Source organism: Chlamydomonas reinhardtii, chromosome 10, assembly GCF_000002595.2.
Source record: "Chlamydomonas reinhardtii strain CC-503 cw92 mt+ chromosome 10, whole genome shotgun sequence".
NCBI lineage: Eukaryota > Viridiplantae > Chlorophyta > Chlorophyceae > Chlamydomonadales > Chlamydomonadaceae > Chlamydomonas > Chlamydomonas reinhardtii.
The window spans coordinates 1,678,399-1,706,307 of record NC_057013.1 but is presented as its reverse complement, the minus strand read 5'-3'; the positions used below and the strand labels follow the sequence as shown (position 1 = coordinate 1,706,307).

The following is a 27,909-nucleotide window of genomic DNA, read 5'->3' as shown; positions in this document are numbered from 1 at the left end:
AGATCATGCCATGGCACAGTGCCAACCCTCGTCGGACGGGGGGGCTCATAGTGGGCGAGCCGGGGCCTGCAGCAGCGTGTGTGGACGCTCTCAACGCGTCTTGACGCTCTGCTACCTATATCCAGCAGTCATATTCAACTTAATCCTACACGCAAGCTGCACACGGTTGGGTTCTTACCGCCCTTCATAGTTCCATGTGCTCCTGAATGCCCTCGTGAACACAGTCGTGACCACAGGTGAAGTGGACACATGGTCGCCGAAGAGGCACGGACACCAACTGCTACACCATTACCCTATCTCACCCCTAGCGGAAGAAGAATAATGATGCTGCACTGCGGTGAGCGGGACAAGCAGTTGAGGGGTAGTTATCAGGACGGACATTGCATCGAGGCAGCAGATTGGGCAGGTTCAGGCGATGTTGTTTAATCCTCACAGTCTGCACGTATATGCACTTGCATTACCTTTCTTAGTGTCAACTTCTTTGGTGCTTGTGATTAGGAAGGCGCCACGGGGAGACGTGCCAACAAACTTGCTCCGCGCCGACGGCAATACTGAATGTTAGTTCGTATAGTTTTTGCAATCCGCGATGCAAACAAGGGCTTGATTTGAAACAGAGACTGCGAGCTCGCACCACATTGCGCATCGTGCACTCGAGCGACTCCGCTAGAGAGCTTTGTAGTCTGAGATGACACCCGACTCAGCGGATACGCTGTACAGAACTGGTGCTGACATCTTGGCGTCCGCCCGCGCGCGTGGCCTGCCGCTTGAGGCGGGCAACTTGGGCGACGGATGGGAGCTGCACAACCCCGACGCCCCTGACGGGGGCCAATACGCCTCAAGGCTTGATGACAAGGCACAGGTGCGAGCCGCTACATGCCTGGTATGCGGGTTGCAGTTCGCGCCGCCGCACGACGGCCTATGTTCGTAGCGACACGGTTACGTGTGACGAGCAGCAGGTCTGTCGTCCCCGCCACGAGCAGCGAAAAGCGGGTTTCCCGGTCCTGGCCCCGCAGACGTACGCATTCGTGGCGGTGCGGGAGTTCAGCTGCACACCCCTCCAGTTCCTGTGCTACGTGCGGGACTTCGATCTGGGCAAGCTGGCAGGTAGGTGTGGGCGGCGCCTCGTGGCGGCGCCTACGGTATATAGGGCTGGAGAACACGCCGGCATGCTGGGGAGGCAGGGTTCGCTGGTGCTCCAGGTTTTACCTCCATTTGCATGGCCGTGTCCCGAGTTTCCCCTGTCTGCATCTCGGGTTACATCTAGCCACCAAAAGATGTGCCTCGCCTCATGCTGGCGTCCGCCGGCTTGCCACTTCCGCCATGGTTGCAAGTGCCACCAAAACCGCGCACGCGCCGCGTACGGTACAGCATGCCGCTATCGCCATTGCGGCGCAGTGCAACCAAACGCCAAACACGTGCGCAACTACAGGCGACCTGAAGCTCTTCAAGGTGCATACAAGCACGCCGGAGCTTCAGCGGGTGGAGTATGTGTCTGTGCTGCCCTGGCCCTTTGAGCCGCGCTGGGCGCTGGCAGACATGCGCTTCGGGTACGAACTGGGGCGGGGCGGGGCGGGGCGGGATGGGGCGGGCGTAAAATTATTTGGTCGGGGTGGGACATGATTATGGGCTAGAGGTACGTGCTCGAGAGGGACGGACGAGGGGCGGGCGGGCTAAGAAGTGGGAAAGGAACGGACAGCGGGCATTCGGGTCAGGTGTTGGGGTTTGCTCTGGAGCAGAGCTCACTCTTGTGAGGTCGGTGCCAGCTATCTTGAGGCAGATTGGGTCGGTGCAAGCTGTCGCACGTATTGTGTAGTAGCAGGCCGGTGCGACTTTGACTCTGCTCTCATCGCCACTGCCTGCGCCGTTCGCTCTCTCTCTCTGTTCCCTCCAGGGTGGTGAAGGAGACGGGCGCGCTCATAGTGCTGGGCGAGAGCGTGCCCGACACCACGCCGCCCGCGGGGCACACGCTGGGTACCGTGCACTACTCCTACTACCACATCTCGCCCCATCCCTCGGGTGACGCCAAGCGCTGCGTCGTGCGGCGAGGTGGGTGCGGCGCACGCGGCGCAGCGGGGACGGGTGGCGCCTTCACGGAGGGTGCAGGGCGCAGTGATGCTGCTGGGGGGGCCGCTCCAGCGCGATGCCGCCAGCCGTGTGTTCAAACAGCACAATTGCATAAGCCGCCCGTACACACGTATGGCCGCCCGTACACACCCAAAACCTGACCCTTGACCCCTGCGGCCCTGCGCGCTGCCCGCCCGCCGCAGCCATCAATGTGGACATGCACCTGCCGCTGCCGGCCTTTGTGATCCGCAAGGCGCTGGCGGCGCACTACTACGCCGACATGGGGCTGGCGGACAAAGACCTGGAGCCCAGCGTCTGGGAGGCGTGCGGCCTGGCCAAACGGCTGGCGGAGGGGCCGGCCTACGCTGCGATTGAAGCGGCGGTGGCCGCGGTGGCGCCTGTCGCTTGCAAGCCGTAGCAGGCGGGCGACGCGGCGGTGCAGGGCCGGGGAGGGTAGCGGGGATGCTGCTGTTAGGGTCGGGGTTTGGAGGTGGTGCGGAATGGTGCGGGTTGTTGTGGGTGGTAGTTTGTGAAGGCGCTGGAGGCGGCTGGGCTTTGCAAGCAACCCGATGGATGTAAGTGGTTGGTGCGTGCGGTACTGAACCAGTCGAACTTGGGGCTCGGGGAGGATGTGTACTCCCGCATGCTCATAGTAGATACTTGGTAGCCGCACGCCCCACGTATGCCAAAGCTGGGAACACGTCTTACGGAACGTATGCGTCCCGCACGCGCACATCAGTGCTGGCAAGTGTTAGGCCAACATAACGAGCGAGTCACAAGTATATGCAATCCGCATTCGCTTAGCAGATGGCCATAGCATCCATGCTCGTCCGTAGTGGCTGTCGCGGCGCATGTCGCATCATTCTGACGTACTGCGAGTGCTTGTCGTGTTTGTGGGCACAAGTTGAAGCGCGGAGACAAGGTGCAAACCTGTGTCGAGCTTGCGTCGTGCGCGCTTGCTAAGAGATGGGGGCTGCATGCAGCTGGAGTTAACGACATGTGCGGTCCAGGGCTCCGTTGTGGGGTACTGGCTTTCCTAGTATACTTCAATAGCTCGCGCGGGCTGAAGACTGCATTATGGGTAGAGCGCATGGATGCTTGCAGTGGATTGACATCAGCCGTGTAGGTGCTCGGGGGCCGGACGGAGATGGTATGTGTGTGGGCATGGGTAAACATGCTTGTCCTATGGCCCCAATGGGCAAGAAAAATCGACTTGGGAAGATGGCAGCAGGCAAGGGGTTGTTCATGCGGTGGAAGGATTGCAGAAAGTCGTTGACATTAGCGCGTCGGCTACCTTCATGGTTGTTGTGGGTGCTTCATGGTTCCAGGCCACATGGCGAAATCCGTGATTTCTGCTATCGGTTCATTGGTTCAGTTCGTACACGTGTCATTTGCAGGACTAGCTCTTAGGATACGGCAAGTTATGTCGAGGGGCACCCGTACTTGCTGCAGGTCTGATGCGGAGACTGCAGGCAGCAAGGGGTTCAGGGACGGTCAGGGACTGCCCATGACGGTGGTGGAGGCGCGGCTTGTCGTATGCTAGGGCGGTTGTGGATGTGCGATGGGACAGGGTTTAGGCAGACGCGCAGGGAAGGGACTTGGCCGTTTCTTTTGTTGGGCTAGCCGGAATCATGCCAGGCACATGGAACGGAGGATGCATTTGGCATGATGCCAAGTGTAGTTATACACACAGGGGTAACCCTGATACATACTGTCTTTCAGCCTGAGTTTCTGCCTCGGTGCCCGTGTGCCACACACGTCAGGGGAAGCGAACTCACGAAGTCCTGTAACGGCTGTAAGAGCAGTGAGACCCCGCGGACATGCACTCTTCCAGCTCTTGGGAGCACACTGTCGGAACTGCACACGTGCGCTTCTCCACAGTTTCGTCCATGGCCGAGCTCTCTTTCTAACACATGGTGTGCATCTGACGACTGTTAGTCCCGAGCGACTTGCACTGCTGCAGTTGCGATGCGCCACCAGCCGCCGTGGACTCCCGCCAGCCACGAAGGCTAGGCTGCTCAGCGCTCACACATCTAATCCTGGCAGTCCAAACAGCCAGCTGCCGTTCTGACCTTGCGCTTACTCGACACTCTTGCTGCACTGCACCAGCACTCGACGCCGCCTCCCGCACCCCCGCACAGTCTTCCTGGACGGCAAGCTCCCGTGTCTGACCCTCCTCTAATCCACCGTCCCCACATCGCCAGTGCACCTCCACAACCTCCACCCCGCACCCCCGCACCCTGCGCGCCTCCAGCCCTGCGCCTCGCCTACTCGCTCGCCCACCCACTCGGCCGCCACACGCCCAGTCGCTCACTCCCACACGCGCGGGCATTTAGCCAAGTCCAGCTCGCTACAGCACACCAAGCCGCCCGCCCAGGAGAAGAAGCTGGAGCCGGTGCGGCGCGCTGACACCTGGCGGTGGCACTCGGCGCAGGTGGGCATGTCGGGGTGCTGGCGGTCCATGCCCTGGGCGCACAGCGTCTTGGGGTCGGGGCCGCCTGCGGGCCGCGCCATTGGGACGCGGGCGGGCGCGGTGTGAGTGTGCGCACCGTGTGTAGCCGGTGGGATCCAGGACGCCATGGGCGCTTGCACGGTGGCACGGTGTGTGTGTGTGTGTGCTTGCGTGTGTGTTTAAGTGTGGGCGGAAAGTTATTTCTACGCCGCACAAGAATATAACCCTGCGGATGTGTCTTTTGCTGACAGTCCTACTTCATTAAGGACAACAGAAAGAGTGCCTGTGTGAACGTGTACCCGTGCGTGCATGTGCTGTGCGTGCATGAGTTCACCCCGACAAAGCAGCCACCCTTGCAGCCACCGGCCCCCATGCCCGGCAAGCCACTCAAATGCTTAGTTCACGCACAATACCGGTACACACCGCCAAGCTCGCCCCCTTTCCCCCGCTCTCACCCAGCTCGCAGTTGGCGAACTGGCGGAAGCGCTCATCCACCTCCACGTATTTGTCCGGCGCCACATCCGGATGAGCCTTGCGCACACGCAGGATCTCAATCATGGTCTCGAACGCGTCTGCATTCCAACACACGCGCACAGTCAGCCCAGCGCACGTTAGGCTTGGTCCCCGTAACCCATGGGATTGCTGCAAACACTTCCCCCCCCCAGAAAGTAGACGACCGCACAACAGGCCACCCTGCACACCTGCTTCACCCTGAAGCATGTCGCCCCGTGTCTCTCCTGGAGCCCGCCCCCACGGCCCGCCGCCCTCCCGCCCGCCCTGCCGCCTCACCGTATCGGCCGTCCTCGCCGATGATGGCGCCCAGGCTGCTGCTGTAGAACATGTGCTGGGCCGCGCAGTGCAGCCGGGACTGGGGCGCGGCGTGCGGTGTGGCGGGGTGTGCGAGCGGTCCATGGGAGAGAGAAAGCAACGGGAAAGTGAGTGGCGGGGTGAGTCTGGTATGGTACAAAAGCGCAGGGAGGTTGCCATAAGGGCATGGAGCAATGCTTATTTGGGGTGAGGGGGCGGTGGAGGGCGGCAGACACAGAATGCCCCTCCCCTCCCTTCCCCTCCCCTCCCTCCCCTCCCCTCCCCTCCCCTCCCCTGCCCTGCCCACCTGCATCTGCTCCACCTGCTCGGGCGGCAGGGCCTCCAGCACCTCGTGGAGCCGCGGGATGTCGTCCTCCGCCACCGGCACGGAGAAGTCGGCCCAGGGCAGCTCAGGCTCAAAGGGCTGGTACACGCCGTCCGTGATGGTGACGGGGATGCAGCCCATAAGCGCCACAAGCACCTGTACATATGGCAGCAGGCAAGGCAGCATGTACGGCAGGGGCAGGGGCAGAGAAGGGCACACATGCACGTGCGCACCCACGCACACAAACATACACAAAGCCCAGACTGTCTCACTATTTCTTTCCTTTGTTCCTCTAACACAGCCCGCACTCTGTTACCTCCAGCAAATTCCCCACACCGCACCTGGCGCTTGCCGTGGCCGCCGCCGGTGGGCGCCAGGCAGAACTTGTGCGAGGTGATCTCCTGCATGTACTTGCTGGTGCCGGTGAGCACCTTGAAGCCGGTGCGGTTGTGGTGGTGGAAGTACACCTGCACATGCAGCGCACGCAGGCACGCGACATACGCCCGAGATGGGCGTGTCAACTGCAAGCACCTCGCTGCCATGCTGTAGGTCTCCCCCCTGCCATGAGCACATGACACAATGATGCCGGCAGTTATATGTACCCAACGCCGCGTGGTGCGGATGGTTGCTGAGACGCCCGCTCACCCGCTGCCGCACACTGGCGCTGTAGTCGGTGCGCTTGGGCGCGCACTCGTGTGTGAGTGGGTCGGGCGGCTTGCGGTCGCCGCAGATGCGGCCCTGAGACATCACACAGTAGACACACCAACAGGTGTTGTCACTTTCCAGGCATCAGAACACGTGGCAACCGCACAGATTCAACCGAGGCCAAGCACACAGGCAAAGGCGCCGTGCTAGTGGACTTTGCAGTCAAAGCAGCCACGCTCTCACAGCGAAGAAGAAGGTCTGTTCTCGCGTGTAGGGCCGGCCGCGCTTGGCGGCCTTCTCAGCCACCGCCGGGTTGAGGGGTGACAGCTGGAAGCCGGGCGTGGTGATCATGACGGGGATGACAATGTCCTGCGCGCCGGAGGCAGCAGCGCATGGGCGGTGGGATGGAGTCTTGGGAGTGTGGGATGGAGTCGTGGGTGCAGTGGGAGTCGTGGGAGTCATGGGAGTCGTGGGGGCGTGAGCCAGGACCGAAAGGTCACGACAGGGCTGGAGTCACGAACAATTGGGACGCCCCGACGCCTTGCCGCACCCCATGCATGCATGGACTCCAGGCCCCGCCGACACCACTCAAAGTCACAGCGGCAAGCTGCCAGCAAGCCCCAGGCCCAATGCCACACGCCCCCACCTTGCCGGGGCGGTGCGCGGGGAACCAGGTGCCGATGGGGTGGTATGTGTGTAAGCCCCAGTGCGTGAGCCACGTGATGTTGGACAGGGTCTCATTCATCTTCCGCCGCAGCCCCAGTGGCAGCTCGTGCAACCTGAATAATCGTGAGCGGCGGGCCGCCGGTGGGCACGTGCGACTCAGAGGGGTTCGAGATGAGAGGCACGCAAGGCGGGCGTCTGCGAACAAGCGACATTACGAGATGAGCGCGCCGGGCTATGTTACCGTAGTTGACGAGAGCTGACTCAGTGCTACCCCCCTTCATGGGCTCAACGACACGCCTGCGCCTGCAAACCCTGCAAACAGCATGTGCCGCGCCTCCCGTGTCTGACTGGCCCCTGTCCCCTCCCCCTCCCCCGCAACCCCGCCTCACCCCATGTCGCCTGTGTGGATGATGAGGTGGCGGTGGCCGTTGTCGCGGTCCCAGTACGGCCACGTGTTGCGGATGTACGGCAGGATCCAGGCGGCCTGCTCCGGCGCCATGAGCGTGCGTGTGTTGAGCGGTATGAAGAAGTAGTCTGCCTCGTCGCCGTTGACGGTGCGCAGTCCCGCCGACATCAGCCGCTGCCAGAACAACAGGTGCAGCGGCCGGTCCAGGCGCTTGATGTTGAACCTGTGCGGCGACGGTGTGGGGTGGAGTGGAGTGGAGTGGGGAGTAAGCGTGAGGTGGCGGTGGTATGAGGTCAGGTCACTGAGGTTGCCTGGGTGACTCTGGTCTGAGGAGGGGCGGGTCGTGGGCGTGGGGGCGTGGAGGCGCATACTCGCGTGCATGGGCGGCATGTGGCTAGTCAGGAAGCGTGTCAAGCCGCCACCCTGCGTGCACGCTCTCACCCAACCTGAACGCCGCACCCACCAGGACGTGACGTTGGGCGGCAGCTCGTACACGTAGATCTGTTTGGTGCAGGTGGTGGTGGTGGTGGTGGTGGTGGTGGTGGTGGTGGTGGTGGTGGTGGTGGTGGTGGTGGTGGTGGTGGTGGTGGTGGTGGTGGTGGTGGTAGCGCAAGTGATGGTGGTGATGGTAGCGCAAGTGATGGTGGTGGTGGCACAAGTGATTGTGGCGGTGGTCATGGTGGTGGTGGCGGCGCATGGGAAGGATGAGGGAACCACTTCCAGCTCGCTCCCTAGTTGCGGGTTTAAAGCTCTCGATGCTCGCATGCCTAGCTCCGCGCCCTTGCCTAGAGTCACCCCTCCAGTCCGCTCTGCAGCCCGCCCCCGGTTGGCCTGCTCCCCACCCCGCTCGCCATGCAACCCACCCTGCCCGCACACCTACCCACCCTGCCTGCCCACGTGCACGCACCTTGATGCTGTCCTTGCGCGGCACGTACCCCTGTCCCTCCAGCAGCTGCACGCTGCCGTCGGCGCCCCGGCTGAGCGCGCAGTCCATGCCCCAGAAGCCTGCGCCGTGCACACACGGTGCGGCGAGTCACACTGCATGCGCGCACCACGTAACTTTGCCGCCACGTGCCCCACAACCCGTTGTAACAGCGTCGTACATGTACGACATTTGTGCAGGCTGCAGTCTGTGCCGTGCTCGTGTGGGTGTGCAGCTTGGGAATCCATGCCTGGAACCTCCCGATCCCTCCGGGCGCATTGACCACCCCCGCAGCCCCTGGCCTCCGCACCCGCCCATGTGGCCATGCTCTCCACCGCCGCCCAACCCACCCGGCAGGCAGTGGCACACGCCCGCTACGCATCTCCCGCGCCCGTTGCAGCTGTTGAAGCAGGGCGAGGCGCCGCGGCACTGGCTGACCGTGAAGCCGTACTTGGCACACACGTCGCTGACCTCCGGGTTGGGAGTCTGGCAGTCCGGACCTGCCAAGTAAGCAGGTAGGTAGCATGAAGCGGAATGGGGTCGGGGATAGTGGTGGGGCGGTCATGTCCGCTAGTGGGGCTTGACACCGAGCCAGCGGAACGAAGCAGAAACATGGGAAGACAGTGAACTTCGGCCGAATATGCAACAGCAACAGCTGGGAACCCGGAGAGAGACAAATTTAGCACCTCGTGCCGTCGTATGGGCGAGATTGCAATTGGGTTGGGGGTCGTGAGGCCGCATGTGCTCCCGCAAGTTGCTGAGTTTTGCTACTGCCGACGCTTCCACGCGTCCACGCTTCCACCCGTCGCTTACCCACGAAGTGCCGAGGGCAGTCACACCTGGGGCCACAGGTACGCGTGGCAGCATGCGCAGGGGTGTCAGGGTGGGTGGCGTATATGTCGTATGGGATATTAGTGTGGCACAGGTAGACCTTGGGAGCGCACGAGGTGGGGGCTAGCAGTGGGTGCCATGCAACTGCGGCGCCCTCCGCCCCGAGTAAACCACGCATCGTGTGAGCGGGCGTGACACACCTGTGCATCCCGCCGTCCCTCCCACGCGTACCACCTGATGCCTTACCTCCCTAGCTCTTCGTTACACACGCCATGCTCCGAGCACCCGGGCGCGCAGGTGCTGTTCACAACCCGCGCAGCGACCGCGTCCGCTAGGCTAGGCCCCTCTCCGCTGTCGCTGTCATCCAAGTTAGTGCCCTCGTCCGCATCCTCATCCAGCATCCGTCGCGCTGACCATTCGTTTCGATGTCCAAGCGAATGGCTTGGTAGCGGCGCCAAGCCCTGGGCGTGGCCGAGTGCTAAAATTAGGATGGCGACCAAGGCCGCGTTCATACTGATCTGGGTTTCATGAGACTATGGTGTATGCATCATCGATTTCAGGTGAACGAACACACGCGCGTATGGTTGCTTGTCGCGCCTCTCCCGCCTTTCGACTGCAGTCAACGTGTCTTGCTTCGATGGAAGAGTCTATGCACTTAATTATGTTATATCACCTATCGCGTCAGGCAGTGACGCATGAGGCAGGGCCGCGAACCTGGGACCAGAATGCCACACGTACGCCTATGCCTGCCCCCACCCTAACTCCTCCCCTCGCTGCCGAGTCCCGGGTTCACGCCGTCCGAACACAAATGACTCCTTTTTAAACTCTGTCCTTAACGACACTGGTTGCTGCGGCAATTTGCACCAAATGTTTTTGCCCCGCACACGCTCGGGATGTATCTGCTACACAAGGAACTACTGAAGCTGATATTCTGGGTGCACTGTGCTTCCCTCTGTGGCAGTATTCTTCATGGCAGCCCACGCGTTCGGCCACTATGTAGGGCGCCATCCCAAGAGCGTGCCGGCAGAAAGGATCACCCCTGGACCTGGGCACACATGAATGGTGGAAGTTCAATCGGTCGCGCTGCCTCAAGCGCCGTCGCTGGCAGCGCACACCGCCAGTTGCTCAGACAATGGCAATTGGAAACGTAATGCCGCCATGCCCTAGCTCTGCAGTGGCCGCACACGTCGGCACCGCCCGCCTTCCAAATGTACGGTCCAGAGAGGGACTCCCTTCTTAAGAAGCCGCCCATAATAAGCACCGTTATGCTTATTCAAATGAATATATGCATCTATGCAAATGCAAGAGACATTACTAACGCTTTGTTCAGGCAAAGGAACGGGCCATTCTGAGTTTTACGAATTCTTCCATCGTTTTCAAGTTTTGCGCACCTGTACCTACGAACTTGATGGCCCATCGTCAGGCTCAACTATTAGTAGCCGGTTAGGTCCGCGCGCACAACGGACGTCTTCCTACGCCTCCCAAAATGACGTTCAGCCGCCTCGCGCCGTTGCTTCTGCTATTGGCACTATGTATTGACCACAGCTTTGTGGGAGCCCAGCGAAAAGCTGTTCGGGAAGGTAGGCGCATTGTCGGTGGCCTGACATGAGAGCGCTCCAGGTAACTCGAAGGTGATCTTGACCGTGCTGCTGCCGTTGTGTTCACACACAGGCAAGGATAGTATCTCGGCAGGCAAACCACCGCTGCCGCTCACTCCAGCCACCGCGGTGCCGTCGCGGGTAGCAACGAAGCCCTCGTTCGTGGTGGTGCTGGTGGACGACTTGGTGGGTGGGCCGCCCCCAGCGGGGGTCCGCACCTTGGGCAGAGGGGGGAGGGGTAAGGCTGCGTGGAGGCCCATGACGTGTCCTGGGCTGGCCGCAGCTGCAGCTTGCACGTGTCCGTTGCTCGTAGGTACACTGCCCGAACAAGTACGGACCCGTCCATCCCTGCCGCCGTCACAAGACGCGCAGCGCCAGCCCATCCTGTATTTCAACCTCCCTGTCCGATTGACCCATCCATAAGATCTCCATCCCTTCTCCTCATCGTGACCTCTCCCACAACAACCACAACCCACCACAACAAACAGGACCTTTGCTGCATCGCATACACTGTCTTTGCGCAACGTTTTCCTTGTGCTCTTTACCACAACAAACAGGACCAGCTGCTGAATAGCACAGACCGCACCTACCTGCCGCTGCTGCACTCGCTGCTGGGCGACCAGGGGCTGCGCCTGCGCAACATGGCCATCTCCAGCTCCACCTGCTGCCCCTCGCGCACCTCGCTGCTCACCGGGCTGTGAGTGATGCCGTGAAAGAAAGCACTTATTGGGAAAGTAAAGGCCGTGGGAAACGCGTTGTGCAGGGGTGGCAGGGTCCGAGGACGGGGTGTGGGATACAAGGACTTGGAGCTGTGACCGGGTGCGTGATGGGGGAGTTGAACCTTGCACAACCGAGGTCGTTCGTGGGGCTCAACTCAAGGCGGGGCTCAAGTAAACTGTACCGCTCACACGCAAGGACCTTCTCCCCAACGCAACCTCCCACACGCACCAAACACAAGTGTGCACGCAAAACATACACGCACACGCACACGCACACACAGGTTTACACACAACCACGGGATCACGGCCAACCTACCGCCATACGGTAAGCCTTAGCGACAACGTCCCTCGTGCTATCCACAGACTGGGGCCAGATCCAGTGAATTTACGGCCCTGAACCTCGGAGCCCCACCTTGTTTCCGGTCGTCTCCTTGTCTGCAGGTGGCTGGTCCAAGTTCCTGACCACGCGCCCCGACGACCAGAGCGACACGTGGATGCCTTCACAGCTGCAGAAGGCGGGGTACAACGTCTACTCCATTGGCAAGGTGCGGATGTGTGATGCCTTGCGGGATGCCTGTTGCCGCTGCTTGCCCACTATTTTAGTGTGTGTGCGTCCGGCGGCCTTGGCGCTGTCCGCCCCTCCAGGCAAATCCCAACTGCCGCGTCCTTTCCTTGACCTTTGAGCGCCGCCCCTGCTTGCCGCTTCCTCCCTCCACAGTTTCTCAACGGCTTCGCGGTGGGCCCGGGTTCCGTGTGCCCACGTGGCTTCACGGTCCTGGACGCGCTCGTGGATCCATACGTGTATTCGTACTTTGGCCCGGGTTTCAGCAAGAACTGCGGCACCGTACAGAAGTACGGCGACTCAGACTACAGCACTGACGTCATACGGGATAAGGCCATTGGGTACCTGAGGTGCGTGTGTCTTCGCGAGGCGGCGGGACGCCTCTCGTGGCAAGGGCGTGGAGGTTCGAATGGCCGCTTGTCGCGATTGAGGGAACCTGGTGCCCACAAGGGTGAGGGCCACTTGCAGAACGGGCGGTGCCGCGTGTTTTCCAAATCATGCCCTGTTGTGCACGTCTCCCTGTGCACAGGGAGGCGGTGGCGGCGGGACAGCCCTTCTACATGCAGGTAATGCGCAGAGGAAGGAGTGGGCGCCTGGGTTGTGCGTGTCGCGGGGCTATCCCTGCTAGCCTGTGCACCCGATACCTGATTCTTACGTGGCACTAGCGACACGCGGACCCACGCCACCTGACCCCATCGCAACGCCCACACATACCCGCACTGCCAGGTGAACCCCATCGCTCCGCATGAGCGCTGCAAGGACTCCGAAGAGGGCGGCGGCGGGCGGCTGGCCTGCGACAACGCCATCCCCGCGCCGCGGCACGCCTACCTGTTCCGCAACGCCAGCCTGCCCCGCTCTGCCAACTGGATGACACCGCTGCCTGAGTCGTTCAGGGCCGCGGTGGCCGCGTCCACGGACTCCGTACGGAGCGGCAAGGAGCTGGGCGCCGTGCAGTCCAGTGAGGGCGGCGTGCGTGGGCGTAGGCGTGGGCGTGGGCGTGGGCGTGGGCGTGGGCGTGGGTGTGGAATGCTGGGGAGGTGCATGGAGGCAGCCGGCGCGGTTATTTGTGACACGGGGCTGGGCGGCTGCGTTCTTGCTTGCGAAAAGCGCCATAGAGGTTGGTGGCGGCGGCGAGCGGGGCGAGGACGATGGGCGTGAGTGAGAGATGAGGGCGAGCATGCGGTTGACGCATTTCGCCTGCGTTTACCTGAAGTTTAGATGCGCAGCACGTAATCGCAGCATGCACAGTGCTGTGTAACCTGTTCTGAGCATTATCTTTCTTGTGTTCTCCAACGCAGGTCTGCAACTGAACACCGCTTACCGGCAGCGGCTGAGGGCCATGGCTTCAGTGGACGAAATGCTCGGAGACATTGGTGAGCACGGCAGCTCAATGGCATGTGACACCAACTGCTTGTAATGCTTACGGGGATGATGGGAATGACTGAGCCCTTTTGCTTTCGCAATCACTTGGCAACTGCAACTCCCCACCACCAACGCCCGCGCAGTCCAAGAGCTGTCGGCCCAGGGTGTGCTTGACAGCACACACATAATCTTCACATCGGACAACGGCTACCACATGGGCAACCACAACTTCGGGCAGGGCAAGACGCTGCCCTACGAGGAGGTGCGGGGCTGCGGGTGTGCGGGTGGGGGTGCGGGTGTCATCGCGGGTGCTGCTGCTGCGGACCATGCAGGGTAAGCAATGCCATTGCATTGCACAGCGCCCCGCCATTGCGCGGGCCCTCACACAACGCTTGCATCCGCCCTGACGTTTGCCAAGGCACCCAATGCGTGGGGTTTCGCTATGCCCGTCCTAAGGCTGTCATCTGTCGCGACTCGCAGGACGTGCGAGTGCCCTTCTTCATCCGGGGTCCCGGCCTGCCGCGGGGGTTGGTCAGCGACTATCCCACCACAATGGTGGACGTGCCCGCAACCGTGCTGGCCCTGGCAGGTGGGGCGTGGCGTGGCGGCCGAGGGATGCGACCCGGGCGCCTTACGCGTTTTGGAAAGGATGGCACCCTATAGCTAGTCCTGCAGACCTATCATCGCGCCCGGCTTTCCAACCAGGCTAATCGGGCGCCTGTGCGGCCTTGCAGGCATCAACCTGCCGGGCGGCATGGACGGCTACCCCATCCCCTTCCACCGCATCATGCCCACCGCCTACGCACCGGCCCTGGGCGCCAAGGCCTACGACGTGCCCTCCGCGGGACTGGTCCCGGGCGGGCGGCCCTACATGCGCGACAACACACCCATTGAGATGTGGATCCATACGCCGGTGAGCGCGCAGCAGCGCCACACGCCAGTGGCTGATCCCCAAGGACTCTATTACAGCGTCGTGTTACAACACCTTTGCACCTCTGCCTACTGCCTTGTGGCCGTGTGGTGTGCCGCGCCCCTTTGCTCTTCGTAGGGCGCGCCCATGAACGGCGTCAACTTCCGCAGCGTGCGGGTGTGCACCTCCTACTTGGCCTTCGGCACGCCGGCCACCTACCGACAGGTCAGTGCAGCGTGGCGCAACACCATAGACTAGACATGGATGGGAACCGGCTCACATAGGTGAGGAAAGCACAAAGCGAAAGCGGGGAAAGTGACAGGTCATGCTTGTGTGTTGAATTGCACAAGGGAAACAAGCGCAAAGACTGTATGCGATACAGCAACGCGACGGATGTGTGTGTGTGTGTGTGTGTGTGTGTGTGTGTGTGTGTGTGTGTGTGTGTGTGTGTGTGTGTCTTTGTGTATGGTTGAGGGAGGCTCGGTGGCCGAGTGCTGAGGTGTAAGGGCTTGACCACTTCCCCTGCCTGCTCACCCCTGATGACAGGCGATGGCGACAGCCAGCCGCAACGGCAGTCGCGCCGGCTCACACATAGGCCTGGGAGACCTCCTGTTCTCCGCGGGTGACCGTACGACCGCTGGCGACGCCTTGGGAGTTGACCTGGATATGTACGCCGTGGGCAGTGGCAGCAGTAGCAGCAGCAGTTCGTCAAGCGTACGAGACCGGAGCGGCAGCAGCGGAAGCCGGGCTGCCGCGGACAGCGGCAGTAGCAGTAGCAGCAGCAGCAGCACAGGAATTACAGGCACATGCTACAAGTACAACAACTGGTGCTTCGGGATCCGGGAGCTGTACGACCTGGGACTGGATCCAGCCGAAGTGAACAACAGGTGGGTACTGCCTTTGGCGCAAATGCGCAAGGGGGAATGGTCAACAAGCCAACAGCGGCCCATACCTCGTGTATCCATTGTCCAGGGCTTGCATTGGACTGCAGGGTCCTTGTTGGCACGTCGCGATCACGACCACGTGCATGTGCGCTTCTTTGCGTACGCAGCAGTGTGTAATAACCCGCACCGCACCCGCGCACAGGTATTCGGACCCGCGAGCCGCCCGGCTAGTCCAGCGATTGGAAGCGTTGCTGTCGGTGTTGGCCTATTGCAAGGGCGACCGGTGCCGGGAGGCATACGGTGCCATCGTGGGGCCGGGCCGCGTGCTGGGGTTCGCGGATCTCATGGATCCAAGTTACGACAGCCAGATCGCCGCGCTGCGGAGGTTTGAGTTCCAAGGGTGCAGTCCCGAGAAGCTGGACAATGAGCTCACGTGGTATCACGGAGGCTAAGATAGAAGCGGTCTACCCGTATTGAGCTAGAGTTCTAGCATCCAAGCCAGTTCTGTAGTTGTAGCAACGCGCTAGCTAGTGAGCATAGTTCCGGCCACGGGTCAAGCAGGGGTGATTATGCCGGGCAGGGTGGGCACAGCCAGGGTGCGGTGTTTACACTAGTCCAAAAGCGTAGGTTAGGTGCATACACGCAAGGTACGCCGCTGACTGGGCTTTGTAGGACGCATCCCAGGGGTCACATACCCACTCACCCAACACCGATACTACACACCGTGCCCTCTCAGCATGGAAAGCTGCCACGGACATTGCATCATGTCATTCATGTAGGTCGTTTGCATGGTATGATTGCGTTGTCACAAGAGGGAACGACGGTATATGTGCATTGCGTGCATTGATGTGTTGTTTAAGATGTCTTCGTTGTGACCTGCAAATCCATAATGGCCATGCATGGGCATGCATCGCGCGGTAGTTGAGGGTATGGTACTTAAGAGCTGCATGAAGACGTGTGGGCGTGTGCGCATGTGTATTGTGTCCGAAACATACAGGCTCCCTCGTGTGATTTGATGGAAATCTCGACACTAATGCTGATTACAGGTGTTTCTAATCCTATGGTAGCACGGGAATGTTGCACTTTAGACACCTCGGCACACGCCGCGCGCAAGCGTGTGTGCCATTAAGTATGAAAGAAGTGTGAGGAGACTTGACTTCGCAGGACGTGCCAATTGAAACAGATGTTTGTTGCTAGTGCTGCGTGCAATGACAAGAGGTGTGTGATGAGCGGAGCCGCAACTCCCAAGGGCGCGTTGTCCAGGTCCCAGGCTGGCACTGTGAAGACGTGAGTGGAGGCGGTACTTGACGCGGTCAATGATGTGCTTGCACTCCGCAAGCGTTGCATTCACTCTCCCTGATTGTTGTGTCGCATTCATTCCACTGAGGCACCGGCGTGGCTCTAGATAGACCATATGCGCCTGTGACCTGCCGTCGTTCCAGGTTTCGAATGTGGCAATGTGCAGAGCTACGCTCCTCGCAGCCCGCCTTGAGCGGTGACCTCCCTGAGCGGTCTCTCTGAGCGCGGCCCGTTCGTGCCGTGGGCTGACCCGTGTTCTACTGCTCAACGTCTCTGGATGGGCTGGTGTCAGACACTCCACATTGTCATAGTTACAGTCACATACGTCAGCGGACTACCTGTCCACTCCACTACTCTGTCCAGCCGACCGGGGGCATCCGAGGCTCTATCGCACTCGCCGTGTCCCCATGTATGACAGGCAACAATGTGTTTGGTCTACGGACTCCGGGGTCATACGAGTGCCCCAGATCTCTCAGTCATTCATGTTTGTCAGGCAAGAAAACTGCCGCCCCTTCAGAAACAAAATGGGGACTGCCTGTTGCTTCCAGACTTCAAAGCACTCGTGCCGCCTTGTATCTAGAACACCCTCCTGTGTACTGCCTAGGCGCTATCTTCTCGAACATAGTCCTCACATTGACACGACTCCTGCTCACGAGCGCAAACCGTTAACTACCGTACCGTATACACCAAGGGGCACACACGCACCCACCCAGGTGGGCGACTGGGTCAACGTTGCCGCTGCAGCTGCCGCCGCCCAGCCGGCATTCGCACCGTCATGAAACCCCGGTCACTGCAACAGCCATCTCTGGATGTCATCCTCCTTGCTTGCGTCACGCTCCTAGCCAACAGGCTACACCGCAGCAGCCCAGCAGCCCACGCTGCCACGCATTCCAGCTAAAACCTTGAAAGCGCCCACCCGCTGGACTCCCACTCTGGACGCCCTTGCATCCCATCCCTTCTCGTTCCCTACATCCCTACTCAGCCCCGAACTCACCCCGCCCCAACCTCCCTCCCGCACACAAATACACGCCGCCTGCCGCCGTCTACTCCTGCGGCCCCACGCCGTCCGTCAGCCGCGTGCGGAAGTCGCTCAGCAGCGGCAGCTCCTCCACCAGCTTGTCCCAGGGCGGCGAGCCCGTGCCGCTGGAGCGCACCGTGCCGTCCAGCTGAACCTGCAAGCGGCGGGTGGGTGAACGGAATGAAGGCAGCAAACACGTAGAAACACAAATGAAATAATGTGGTTAGCCATGCGTTGACGACATTGGCGGTCGCTTGCGCTTCCGGATGGGTGTCTCAAGCAACGAGTGCTTGGTAGTAAAGGACGGGACATGCGCGGGCATGCATTGCACAGCAGTGGGCAAGTGCCGTGCGCCGCCGTGCCACCGCGCCGCCACGCCGCACCTGGATGTAGCAGTTGGGCTCGGTGGTGGACAGACCGCTGAACTCCTTCTGCTCCAGGATCCAGGCCTGTGGCAGAGACGTCAGCGACAAGCCGGGGGCGAGACAAGGCGGAGCGCGGAGGGACGGAATGAGGCTGGGTAGCATGGTTGGAGTCCCAAGGCTAAGTCACAGCATATGCCGCGCCGCTACATCCGCAGCACATGGCCGCACCTAGCCAGCCCGTAAGAGGCACACGCCGGTATGTGGTGCCCCACCTTCCACTCGTCTGTGTCGTACGCCTCCAGGCGCCACTTCTTGTCTGCCTCCACAAGGCCGCCCAGCACCGACACCTGCACAGGGCCCCGGGCATGAATGGTGAGAAACGAGAACAAGGCGATGTTATAACAGCGGCGCGGGGTGAGGCGACGGGAGTGGTGCAGCAGCTGGCGTGGAGCGCGTCACGCCTGCCGGCGGACACGGCTCCGGTAGTTGGTTGTGGGTGTCTGGACACGCAACCCGTGTAGGGCGGTGGGCGCGCGCGCAGGACTGCACCCGCATGGTACGGAGCAGCGCCCGGCGAGCCGCATAGAAGCATGGAAGGCGCGACACGAAGGCATGACGGCGATGGGACTCCAGGAAGCCTCGCCATCCCTCACCTTCTTAGCCTTGGGCTCGCTCGCCGCCTTCTTTGCCGATTCGTCGCCAAAGCCCTTGGCGCCCCTGTGGCAAAGCCATCGGGTCGCAACAAACAGCGCTCAGCACACTCACAGCATCAGGTCAGCCGGACGACGCCATGTGAGTCACAAGGCCTGCGTCAAACCCCATCGTGAAGCGGGTCTGCCCCGTCCAGCCTGCGGCTCCAGCCAGCCATGCGGCCACCCATGACTGACATGCAGCGGGTCTGCCCGCCCATCCGCCCATCCAGGCCCATTCCCTCATACACGCTCCCCTACGAGTCGCAAAAGACGCAGCTCCCGCCCTCCTCAATGACGCTGGCCACTCACTCCTTGGCAAACTCCTTCTTGAGCAGGCGCAGCTTGTCCTCGGGGTCAAGCTCCACGGCCTGGGCCTTTTCAAAGATGATCGGAACCACTGCGGAGCCGGCAGGAAGGTGGAAATGGTAAGCGATCGCCGCCAAGCACAGCTGACATTGTTACACTCCGACGTGAGCATGCCGCGGGCTTGCAAGTTTCGGCTGCCCTCCTTGTCGCACCGGCCCCTGTATGAAATCGGACAGCTCCGCCTGCCCTCTGCCCCAGCACTGCCCCTCCGCTGCCTCTCCACCCAGCTCCCCCCCACCCAGCGCCGCCTCACCCGACACCGCGCGGTCGCGCAGGTTGAGGTACTGCCCCTCCGCCTCCTTGATGGCCTTCTCCACAAACGACCGCGAGCCCGCCACAATCACCGGCCGGACCTGTCGTTTGTCATGTGTTGGCGTGACGGCGAGTAATTGCGTCATGACCAGGTGGGTGCTTAGCAACTGATGGAGCAGTCATGGCGGCGAGGCAGAAGATGCACAGCAATGACGCTCCCAGAGCTGCCACCGGTGTCTCCCGGCAGCCCCAAATGCGGCGCCCCTCCGAAGCCCACCACCAGACCACAGTGCCTCACCTGGCCGCGGAACTTGAGCAGGGGCAGCACACGGTCCTTGCCCAGATCCACCTGCAGGTGCGGGAGGGGCAGGCGAGTCGTTGATACGGTACCACACCCAGTCCGCCTCCTCCTGCTTTTCCGCAAGCGCTTCACCCGTCCCACCACGCCCACCGGCCACCGGCCACGCCCCCACCGCCCCCACCGCCTCCCCGCACCCCGCACCTCCCCCACCGCCTCCACCTCCCGCACCTCCCCCATGCCTCCACCTCCCCGCACCTCTCCCACCGCCTCCACCTCCCCGCACCCCCCACCGCCTCCACCTCCCCGCACCTCCCCCACCGCCTCCACCTCCCCGCACCCCCCACCTGCAGGCGGCCCAGCCCCTCCTCGCGAGTGGTGATCCGCAGCTCGGCCTGCTTGGAGCTGACGTCCCGGTAGACCAGCCAGGACAGCACCGCCACCGCGGTCACGTTGATGCCCAGGTTCGTCAGCGATTCGTTCAGGTCGGGAGCGTCCGGGCCACCTGCGGTGGTGGTGGTGGTGGCGGTGGGCAGCAAACACATGGTCACTGACGGGCACGTGGCGGGCACGGAATGCCTGGGGATTCATGAATCGATAACTGGCAGTGGCACGGCGAGCACAAGGGGTGGCCCCTCTTGCACAGCGCCGGGCTCCCAGCTTCCCCAACTGCCACCGCCTTCTGGCCCCTGTCGTCCCAGCGCGCCGAGGCACCGCACTTGTAAACCGTCTGGGCCAGCCGTTTCAGTTTGCCCGCTGCCCACCACCCCTGTCGCCTACCCGCCTCTAGCCACCACCACCCTGGACGTCAGTTCTCTTCACAAGGTGAGTTATGCACTCCGTCTTTCATGGACAGCTCCCCCCCTCCTCCCTCCTCCCTCCTCCCTCCTCCCTCCTCCCTCCTCGCTCCTCGCTCCTCCCTCCTCCCTCCTCCCTCCTCGCTCCTCGCTCCTCCCTCCTCGCTCCTCCCTCCTCCCTCCTCCCTCCTCCCTCCTCCCTCCTCCCTCCTCCCTCCTCGCTCCTCCCTCCTCGCTCCTACCCTGCAGCGACTTGGCCAGGCGCGTCAGGATGACCATCAGGCCCAGGCCCGCGCCCGCCAGCAGGCCGCCGAACAGGATGAGGCGGGGCAGGCGGAAGGGAGCCTGCAGCAGCAGCAGCAAGCGGGGAGCCACATCCATGTATGCGTGTGGGTCATGGCGGGGACGGTGGATGCCGGTTGCGGCGCATGTGCTGCCGTGCAGGTAAGGCTGGTCGCGGTCGCGGGCGGGACCGCCGCCCGCCCGCCCGCGCGCTGTGCTCCGTGCCAACCGCGTCGCCCTGGCCAAGCTGCTCGTGACGCCAATGCTCAATGCCCAGCCGACGCGCCACAACTAGCTACGGCGTTTGTCTTGCTTCTTTCGTTGCAGTGCCATTATCGGTACTGTTCATCAAAAGCAGAAGCGCAGCTGTTGGACCGCCGCCACCTCCGGTCCTCGCCTCCTCGTCCTGCTACGCCATATGATTCCAGCCGCGACTGCCCTACCGCTGCTGCTGCCGCCTCCGCTCTCTTCTGCATGATCGCTGCGGCTCCATATTTCTGTTACATCCAGCTCTCCGCTGCACCACGTCTTGTACGGCCAGCCGCGCGCGTACGGTATAGCTGGCCCCTGCCCCGCCCCCCGGGGCCTCCTCGTGCACCAGCTCCACACCTCCGCCCCAGCTCCCCAACCCTACACACCCCCACACAAACACAACCCAACCGCGCCTCTGCCCCCACCTTGGCCTCCGTGCGCAGGTCCGCCTTGGTCTGTCGCGACATGCCGCCCTTCATGCGGCCCAGCGCGTCCATCCACTCGCGCCGCTCGCGCAGCAGCCGCAGGTCGTCATCCTGTGTGTTGGTGTGTGTGTGTTGGTTTTCGTGCCATGAGTGCTGCGTGTGTATTGGGGGCTTGCTGGTTTTTGGGGCAGTTGTTGTCGAGGTGTCGTCGCGAGATGGGGGAGGGCTGCGGCCGCAGCGTGCTGTGAGGAGAAGGTTAACCCCCAGACTGTCGCATTAGCAGTGGGCCATGCCGTTGCAGCTGTACAACAGTAGGTGTCAGCATTTCCTAGCGCTTACATGCAGCAAGGCGTTGCCGGGACGCACAGCTTACCCCGCGAACACCCACACCACACGCCCCCGCGCCTAAGGCCCCCACTGCCCCTCACCCTCAGAGCCACAATCAGCTTCAGGCCGTAGTCGTTGATAGCCCGCTCGATGGCCTCCACGGCCTCCGAGAACTTCTTCTGCTTCGTCAGCGCGCAGCCCAAGTTGTATAGAGCCGCACGAGCCTCATCGTCGTTGGGCTGCATTTCCAAGCCAACACGGTAAAGCCGCACCGCCTCATCCAGATTGTTTTGGTTCTTGAAAACCTCAGTACCGCGCTCAATCGCATCCCTCGCGCTGGTCGGTTGATATTGCTGAGACTTGCTTGCTGCCGGGCTGCCCTGCTTCGCTGCAAATACCACTGGCACCCCCCGGCTAGCCAAGCGAGGGGCTACTCGGCTCGCCACGAAGCACGGGCGAGCACCGCGAGGCAGCAACGAGGCTCGCCGTGCGAGCATCGTGGCCATCTGTCTGCTTGACCTAGAAAGTCCTACTCCACGCTCTTGTAAATCTCTTGAGATATAAGAATATGTTTTTCGATTGGATCTCAGCGTAATGTTGTGAGTGTGTGGCACTGAGGCACGGAAACAGGCACAGGTTCTCAGCCTCTAACGTGTATAGGTGATACTGTGAAGGCTAGCACAGTGCAGCAGGTTTGCGCCCACATCGTTAGGCGCAGTTTGACGTGGACTGGCTGCATGGGGCAGCGCTTCTAATTTTACCAATTCACTTTCTGACCCTTTTGCAACGTTCCGACGCATGTAAACGATGACTTGTTATACAGATGAAGTTTGTACATGCACAGAAGGACGCGCAAAGCACTACCCAGCAACAGTCTCGGCGCATTCCGCTCTGCTCTGTCCTTTGCTTGCTGCTCGCGACGTGTTCTAGGGCTGAAAAGAGGAACGCGACCTGCCTGACCGACCAATGCTTTGAATACGGGACGTGCAACCCGGAGACAGACAGGTGGGCGCGGAGCTGCTGGGCGTCAGGGAGGGGAAAGCGCGACACGCACGCAACCATGGGTTTGCTCGCGAGACGCTACCTGGTGCACCGAATGGGCGGCAGATCCGCAACCTGGTACCTTATGCACTACCAGCACGCTCCGTGCCAAGCAGCCGCCGCCCTGCGTGCCGCCATTACTGTCGAGGGGCTGGCAGCAGCAGCCCTGCCCGCACGCGCCCTCGTATGCACATTACTGCAGACGCTTGCTGCGGCCTTAGTACTTATTCTTTTTATCGCTCTCGCCGCAGGTGTGAGTGCCCACTGGGGCGCCACGGTCTTGACTGCTCCATCCCCATCCCGGACCCCGAGCCGCAGTGCAAGGAGCACAGCCACAACCTCGTCACCTGCACCAGCTTTACTAAGACCCTCTGCCTCAATAGCTGCAACGGCCAGGGCTGGTGCGCGGGAGGCTTCTGCCACTGCAAGCCGGGTGCGTGGCTGTCTGGGATCGCTGGGCACTTGTGCGCGTGGGAGCTGGGTGGCGCAATGACGGGACTGTCAAAAGTATTCGCACACGCACGGCACCGCACGCGGGTCGTTCAGCCCCGACTGTAACCTATGTAGCTCCCAGGTCACTACCATTTGCAGCTAATCGGCGAAGTACCTTGTTAAGTCAGCATAAATCACCCGAGGTTTCGCACCCAACAGACGCCGCGCCGCCGTGACGCCGGCTTTGCCTCCACATTTACTCACGTGCCCCGTGTCCGCCCCCAGGTTTCTATGGCGCCGATTGCTCTCTAAGCACCAGCCCGGATGGCCGCCCCGTGCTGCTGGCTGGGCAGGGCTACATGCCGCGTCAGCACGGCGTCAAGGTAAGGCAGCTTTGGCGGCAGCGTTGGGTATTGCGATGGCGGTGGTAAGGCAGCAATGGCGGCAGCGGCGGCGGTTGCAGTAGCGGTAGGAGCGGTGGAGTCGCGGCGGAGAGGGTGGCGAGTGTGGTGCCACACCGTTCTGGTGCCACACCGTTTCGTGGGCACGTTGTCCCAGCGGCTGTGTGCGCAGGCTTGCCGTACCTGTATGCTGCCGCGCCGAACCTCTGTGCGTGTGTGTGGACTGGACGACACAGCCACTGTCCTGCGTGTTTACTTCCATTGTGCTCTCTGCCAAAGCATCTGATCCCTACCACAGCACCTGACCCCTGGACCGCTCGCCGCAGATCTACGTGTATGAGCTGCCACCGGTGGCGAACACCTGGTGAGCGGCGGCGGCGCCGGAGTGTGCTGCAGCACTGTCGGAAGAATTAGGGGCCGCACCATGGAGCCTTGCGCGTCCGCACATGGGGATGCAGTGGAAGCGGAACGCTGCGAACTGTCACTGTTTGCACCCTTCGTTGACTTCCGGTGCCCCTACCTGTGTTCACACGTCCTCTTGCAGGACCTACATCGCTCGTATAGGTTTGTGAAGGGCTCAAGGGCATGTGCATTGTACAGCTTGTTTCATGCGCTTCTGTCAAATTCACGGGTACCCCCGCTGACCTCCAATCCATCCTGCTTGCCACTCGCTGGCCTCCTGCACGGCACTGTGCCGGGGCTTGCCCGCCCACAGACCGCCCACTCGTGCAGGTAGGTGGGGAAAGGCCGCAGCTGCACATGTGTACGTGTGTGTGTGTGTGTGTGTGTGTGTGTGTGTGTGTGTGTGTGTGTGTGTGTGTGTGTGTGCGTTTGTGTGGGAAGAACCGTCTGGAAACGCAATGGGGGAAGGCCTGTGTGTGTATTGTGTGTCAGAAAGCACGAAAGGAAGGAAAACTTAGCCGCTACGATGCCCAACCACTCCTTGCTTTTGCCCTGGCCCCGGTTTGTATGCGCCAGGTGCTGCTGCAGCGCATGCTGAGCTCCGGCGTGCGCACCACGGACGGCGACTCGGCGGACTACTACTTTATACCGCTGCTGATGCGCACGCGCACACACACCGTCAACCACTTGGCTGCGGTGGTGCACTACGTGCGCAAGCACTGGCCCTGGTGGGACCGCACTGGGGGCGGCCACAGGCATCTGCTGGTGGCGCCCGGTGCGTCGTGGGAAGGGAGGGGCGAGGGGCGAGGGACGGGAGAAGGAGCGCGCAGGTGGGCACGGGACTGGCGTGCGTGAGTCTGGGTGTACGGCAGGTGGGCCCGGCTGGTAAGCTCTAGCACACACACATGGCATGGCATCTGACCTTCTGGCGCCTGCTGGGGACGTTTGAACCCGCATGCCCGCCCCCTGCCCGAATGGGATCTGTGGGTTGTGCGCTGTGTCCAGCGCTCCTTGACTCATGCCTGCAACGCCGCCCCTGGCCCGCAACCCCGCCTTCCCCACGCCAGGCGACATCGGGCGGCGCATCCTGACGCCCGAGCTGCTGCACATGACCGAGAACTGCACCTTCCTCACACACTGGGGGCTGCACCGCAACCACAGCGGCGGCAACTGGCTGGCCTCACACCGGCCCGGCAAGGTGCGGAGGCACAGGCGCCGCGGTGGGGAGCACGCTGTGAGAGCGCTTGCAGACACGACACAGGCCAGCTCTGCCCCGGCGCTACTTGCGGCTCTGGCGCGATGGCATAGGGTTTGTAGGCATTTCATGTGGCGATATGCGCTCACACTGTTACCGTGTGTCATTCGCATTTCTGAATGTCAACACGTGTGCTTGCCATGGCTGCCGTATATCGGTTGCAATGTGTCTTGTAATCATGTATTATGTTTATCCCGCGCGCGCAGGACATCGTGGTGCCACCGCTGACGCCGCCGGACGAGCCTATTGTGTACTCGCCTTTGCATGCCACCCTAAAAAAGAACCGCAAGTCCCGACTGGGGGAGCTGTTTTTCGCAGGTGCGCAGCGCGGGCGTGAGCGGGACTGTTGCCTGTGCGTGTGATGCAGAAATGGAAGGTGTATACAACTGGAAGGGTACGAATGCCTGTGATTTTCACCAACATGTGCATGACCCTCAGCTGACAACTATTGTATACGTTTTGCACGTGCGGCAGGCCGCATTTGCGGGGACAACCAGAAGCCGACCGACGGCAAATGCTCTGAGAAGCGACAGGATTACAGCGCGGGCACGAGGCAGCAGGTGCGTCCCATGCATCCCGCATCCTTCCATGCCCTGATGATTTGTTGTGTGTTGCGGGACCGGTTGTGTTTGTGCCATGACCGCGTACACTTTGGTGCCGCTGTGCTCCTGGCGGCCCCACAGGTCGCCCACCACCACTGGAACCGGCCCAATTGGACCATCACCACACACACGCCCGCCTACGCAGAGGCCCTGTCTACACACATCTTCTGCCTCTCGCCAACAGGCACGGCGCGGTTGCAGTTGAAGTTGCAGATGCGGGGCCCCGCTTTTAAACCCTGTTCTCCTTTCTACTGTACTCCCGCGGCCTTGCACCCCGTGCTGTCTCAGCCTGTCCCATGCCCGTCTTGACCTCTCAACCTTGCAACGGCCAGGCGGCGGCTACGGGCGTCGCAGCGTGCAGTCCTTGCTGATGGGCTGCATCCCCGTCACCGTCACCGACCACGTGCACCAGCCCTTTGAGCCCGAGGTGGACTGGGCGCGCTTCTCCGTGCCCGTGCGGGAGGACGACATTGCGCAGCTGCACCACGTGCTGACGGGGCTGAGGGCCAGCCCGCACACGCTGGCGCAGATGCAGGTGGGGCCGTGCGGTTGGACACCAGCGTGCGAGTGCACGGCACCCGTGTGGATGGCATTGCCCGCGCTTTCATCTTGTCAAGGATTGTGTTGCAAGTGAAAATGCGGTGGGGTGCGGTACGTAAGTGTTTCGTGGTTTGCAGAACATGATTAGGAGCTGTACCCGAGGGCCTGGCGGCCAGAGATTATGACCAGCAGGGCTGGTAGTAAGTGCCGGCATTGTCTTGTACGGCTGTGCCGAGCGCAGGTACGGCTGCGGTGTGCAGCGCAGCACATGTATTACTCGAGCACCTTCGGGGAGATCATGGGCGAAGACGGCCGATTCGGTAAGTCTCGTGACCTGTTGCGCCCCTCGAGGGTTGCCGACATTGCCGTGTGTCCTTACCTGCGCTGACGTCTTCACAGCGCCACCTGCCTTGCAAAGAAACACGCGGACCGCGCCTGTACACTGACTCTGCACTGAGCCTGGCCTTGATGGCCTTACCTCGCCGCCGAGTGCTGATGCTGACGCTATCGCGGCTGCAGACGCGTTCGAAACGCTGATGGAGGTGCTGCGTATGCGCAAGGAGCGGCCCGAGCTGCACCCGCGCGACTACGAGGCGCAGGACAAACGCTTCCACGACTTTATCCACTGCCGCTCCAGTAAGTGCGGTGGGAGGGCCCCAACGCTGTGGCGTGCAGCAATGTTGCTGTCAGGGGCACGGGACGATTGGGGATGGGTGGAGTGGGTTTGCGCAACCAAGGCATGTATGAGATAATCTGAGGCTGCCAGGGCGCTTCGCGCAGCCATAAGTACCGGTAGGGTACTGGGCCGAAGTGGTTCTGACTGTTTTGCACTGCACCTGTTTGGTGCTGGCTGCAGAGCCCACAGGCGGGCGCGTGCAGCTGTGCACCCAGAACCGGCTGGTCAAGTCGAACAACATCACGCACTGCCGGGAGAGCTACGACGCAGTGCCCATGCGCTGGTGCGTGTGGCAAGGGGCCGGGCCTCTTTCTCGGGGGAACACGCTGTGCATTGCGGGTTTAGAAGCCGCATGCATGCTCTTGTGCCCTGCCATGTCCGGCCCTGCTCGTCGCATGATGCGAAGTCCAGCGCCGCCACTGGTTGCGCCCGCGGTCGTGCCGCTGCAGGATGCGGATGTTCTATTCCTGGCCGGGTGGCGCCGTGTGCGGCCGCAACAGGGATGTGGGCCGCTGCCCCCGGAGCTGGCTGTAATGGCCCTCCCTGTGTCCCTGGGCGCTGCTCCTCTGCAAAGGCAGATATACGGTACCTAGCTACGGTGACAGAGTGAGCTTGAAAGCACGAGTATGCGGCTTTACGCTGCGCGCGGGAGTTGAGGGCGAGCACTGCTGCGGGATCAAACGCCGTATTGCCGCACAATCTCGGACACAATGAACGAGGACAGAACGATTAGTAACGGGTGATTGCCGGACAGATGGGGGCATGGGGCCGAACATGGAGCGCATTGCTGTATGGGCAGTGGGGGTGAAGATTGAGAAGCAGAGCGGCGAACCGGGTCGATCGTGTTGTTGGACTTGCTGCGAGCTGGAGCCCGGGGCACTGAGGCGTCTGGGACTGAGGTGAGCCAAGACGGAGTGTGGCGGACCCCGGGACCCGTAAGGAGTGCAGAAGTGTGCATGAATGGTAGGCTAGTACCAGCCACGCTCGACGGATGCGTCGAGAGCGTTGACTCGTGTGGACTGGTGGCACAGGGG

The 27,909-nt window shown here is 61.9% G+C and overlaps 5 protein-coding genes across 6 annotated transcripts; 3 read left to right on the top strand and 2 right to left on the bottom strand.

Annotated features, from left to right (window-relative positions):
• The first annotated feature begins 465 nt into the window (after positions 1-465).
• CHLRE_10g430300v5 (uncharacterized protein) lies at positions 466-3,931 on the top strand. Its single transcript, XM_001702463.2, has 5 exons — positions 466-859; positions 1,014-1,104; positions 1,430-1,547; positions 1,892-2,046; positions 2,268-3,931. Exons 1-5 carry the CDS (start codon positions 686-688, stop codon positions 2,480-2,482), a joined length of 753 nt encoding a protein of 250 aa, XP_001702515.1. The 5' UTR covers positions 466-685; the 3' UTR covers positions 2,483-3,931.
• Positions 3,932-3,933: 2 nt separating this feature from the next.
• Positions 3,934-9,765, bottom strand: CHLRE_10g430250v5 (uncharacterized protein). Its single transcript, XM_001702634.2, has 14 exons — positions 9,365-9,765; positions 9,101-9,126; positions 8,638-8,787; positions 8,273-8,370; positions 7,829-7,866; positions 7,349-7,588; positions 6,940-7,072; positions 6,537-6,662; positions 6,294-6,386; positions 5,990-6,115; positions 5,631-5,804; positions 5,306-5,384; positions 4,972-5,088; positions 3,934-4,562 (listed from the first exon to the last, which is right to left on the bottom strand). Exons 1-14 carry the CDS (start codon positions 9,517-9,519, stop codon positions 4,375-4,377), a joined length of 1,743 nt encoding a protein of 580 aa, XP_001702686.2. The 5' UTR covers positions 9,520-9,765; the 3' UTR covers positions 3,934-4,374.
• Positions 9,766-10,416: 651 nt separating this feature from the next.
• On the top strand, positions 10,417-16,724 carry CHLRE_10g430200v5 (uncharacterized protein). 2 transcript variants are annotated; one of them, XM_043066632.1, is made up of 15 exons: positions 10,417-10,698; positions 10,790-10,902; positions 11,274-11,413; positions 11,717-11,760; positions 11,877-11,980; positions 12,154-12,347; positions 12,527-12,563; positions 12,724-12,955; positions 13,296-13,370; positions 13,503-13,621; positions 13,840-13,948; positions 14,094-14,272; positions 14,408-14,494; positions 14,816-15,156; positions 15,356-16,724. In XM_043066632.1, exons 1-15 carry the CDS (start codon positions 10,605-10,607, stop codon positions 15,603-15,605), a joined length of 2,118 nt encoding a protein of 705 aa, XP_042920029.1. In that variant the 5' UTR covers positions 10,417-10,604; the 3' UTR covers positions 15,606-16,724. The 2 variants fall into 2 exon arrangements, with proteins under 2 accessions (XP_042920029.1, XP_042920030.1); XM_043066633.1 differs by having other exon boundaries at positions 15,356-16,534.
• Positions 16,725-16,751: 27 nt separating this feature from the next.
• On the bottom strand, positions 16,752-22,196 carry CHLRE_10g430150v5 (uncharacterized protein). The gene is made up of 11 exons (XM_043066631.1): positions 21,628-22,196; positions 21,200-21,310; positions 20,483-20,585; positions 19,791-19,948; positions 19,444-19,494; positions 19,147-19,246; positions 18,837-18,924; positions 18,489-18,552; positions 18,108-18,182; positions 17,854-17,919; positions 16,752-17,624 (listed from the first exon to the last, which is right to left on the bottom strand). Exons 1-11 carry the CDS (start codon positions 22,030-22,032, stop codon positions 17,496-17,498), a joined length of 1,350 nt encoding a protein of 449 aa, XP_042920028.1. The 5' UTR covers positions 22,033-22,196; the 3' UTR covers positions 16,752-17,495.
• Positions 22,197-22,316: 120 nt separating this feature from the next.
• On the top strand, positions 22,317-27,902 carry CHLRE_10g430100v5 (uncharacterized protein). Its single transcript, XM_043066630.1, has 16 exons — positions 22,317-22,531; positions 22,819-23,000; positions 23,285-23,382; positions 23,727-23,764; positions 23,945-23,964; positions 24,116-24,132; positions 24,379-24,577; positions 24,870-25,000; positions 25,264-25,375; positions 25,532-25,617; positions 25,741-25,843; positions 25,992-26,194; positions 26,441-26,519; positions 26,719-26,835; positions 27,056-27,158; positions 27,325-27,902. Exons 1-16 carry the CDS (start codon positions 22,350-22,352, stop codon positions 27,407-27,409), a joined length of 1,755 nt encoding a protein of 584 aa, XP_042920027.1. The 5' UTR covers positions 22,317-22,349; the 3' UTR covers positions 27,410-27,902.
• Positions 27,903-27,909: the final 7 nt, after the last annotated feature.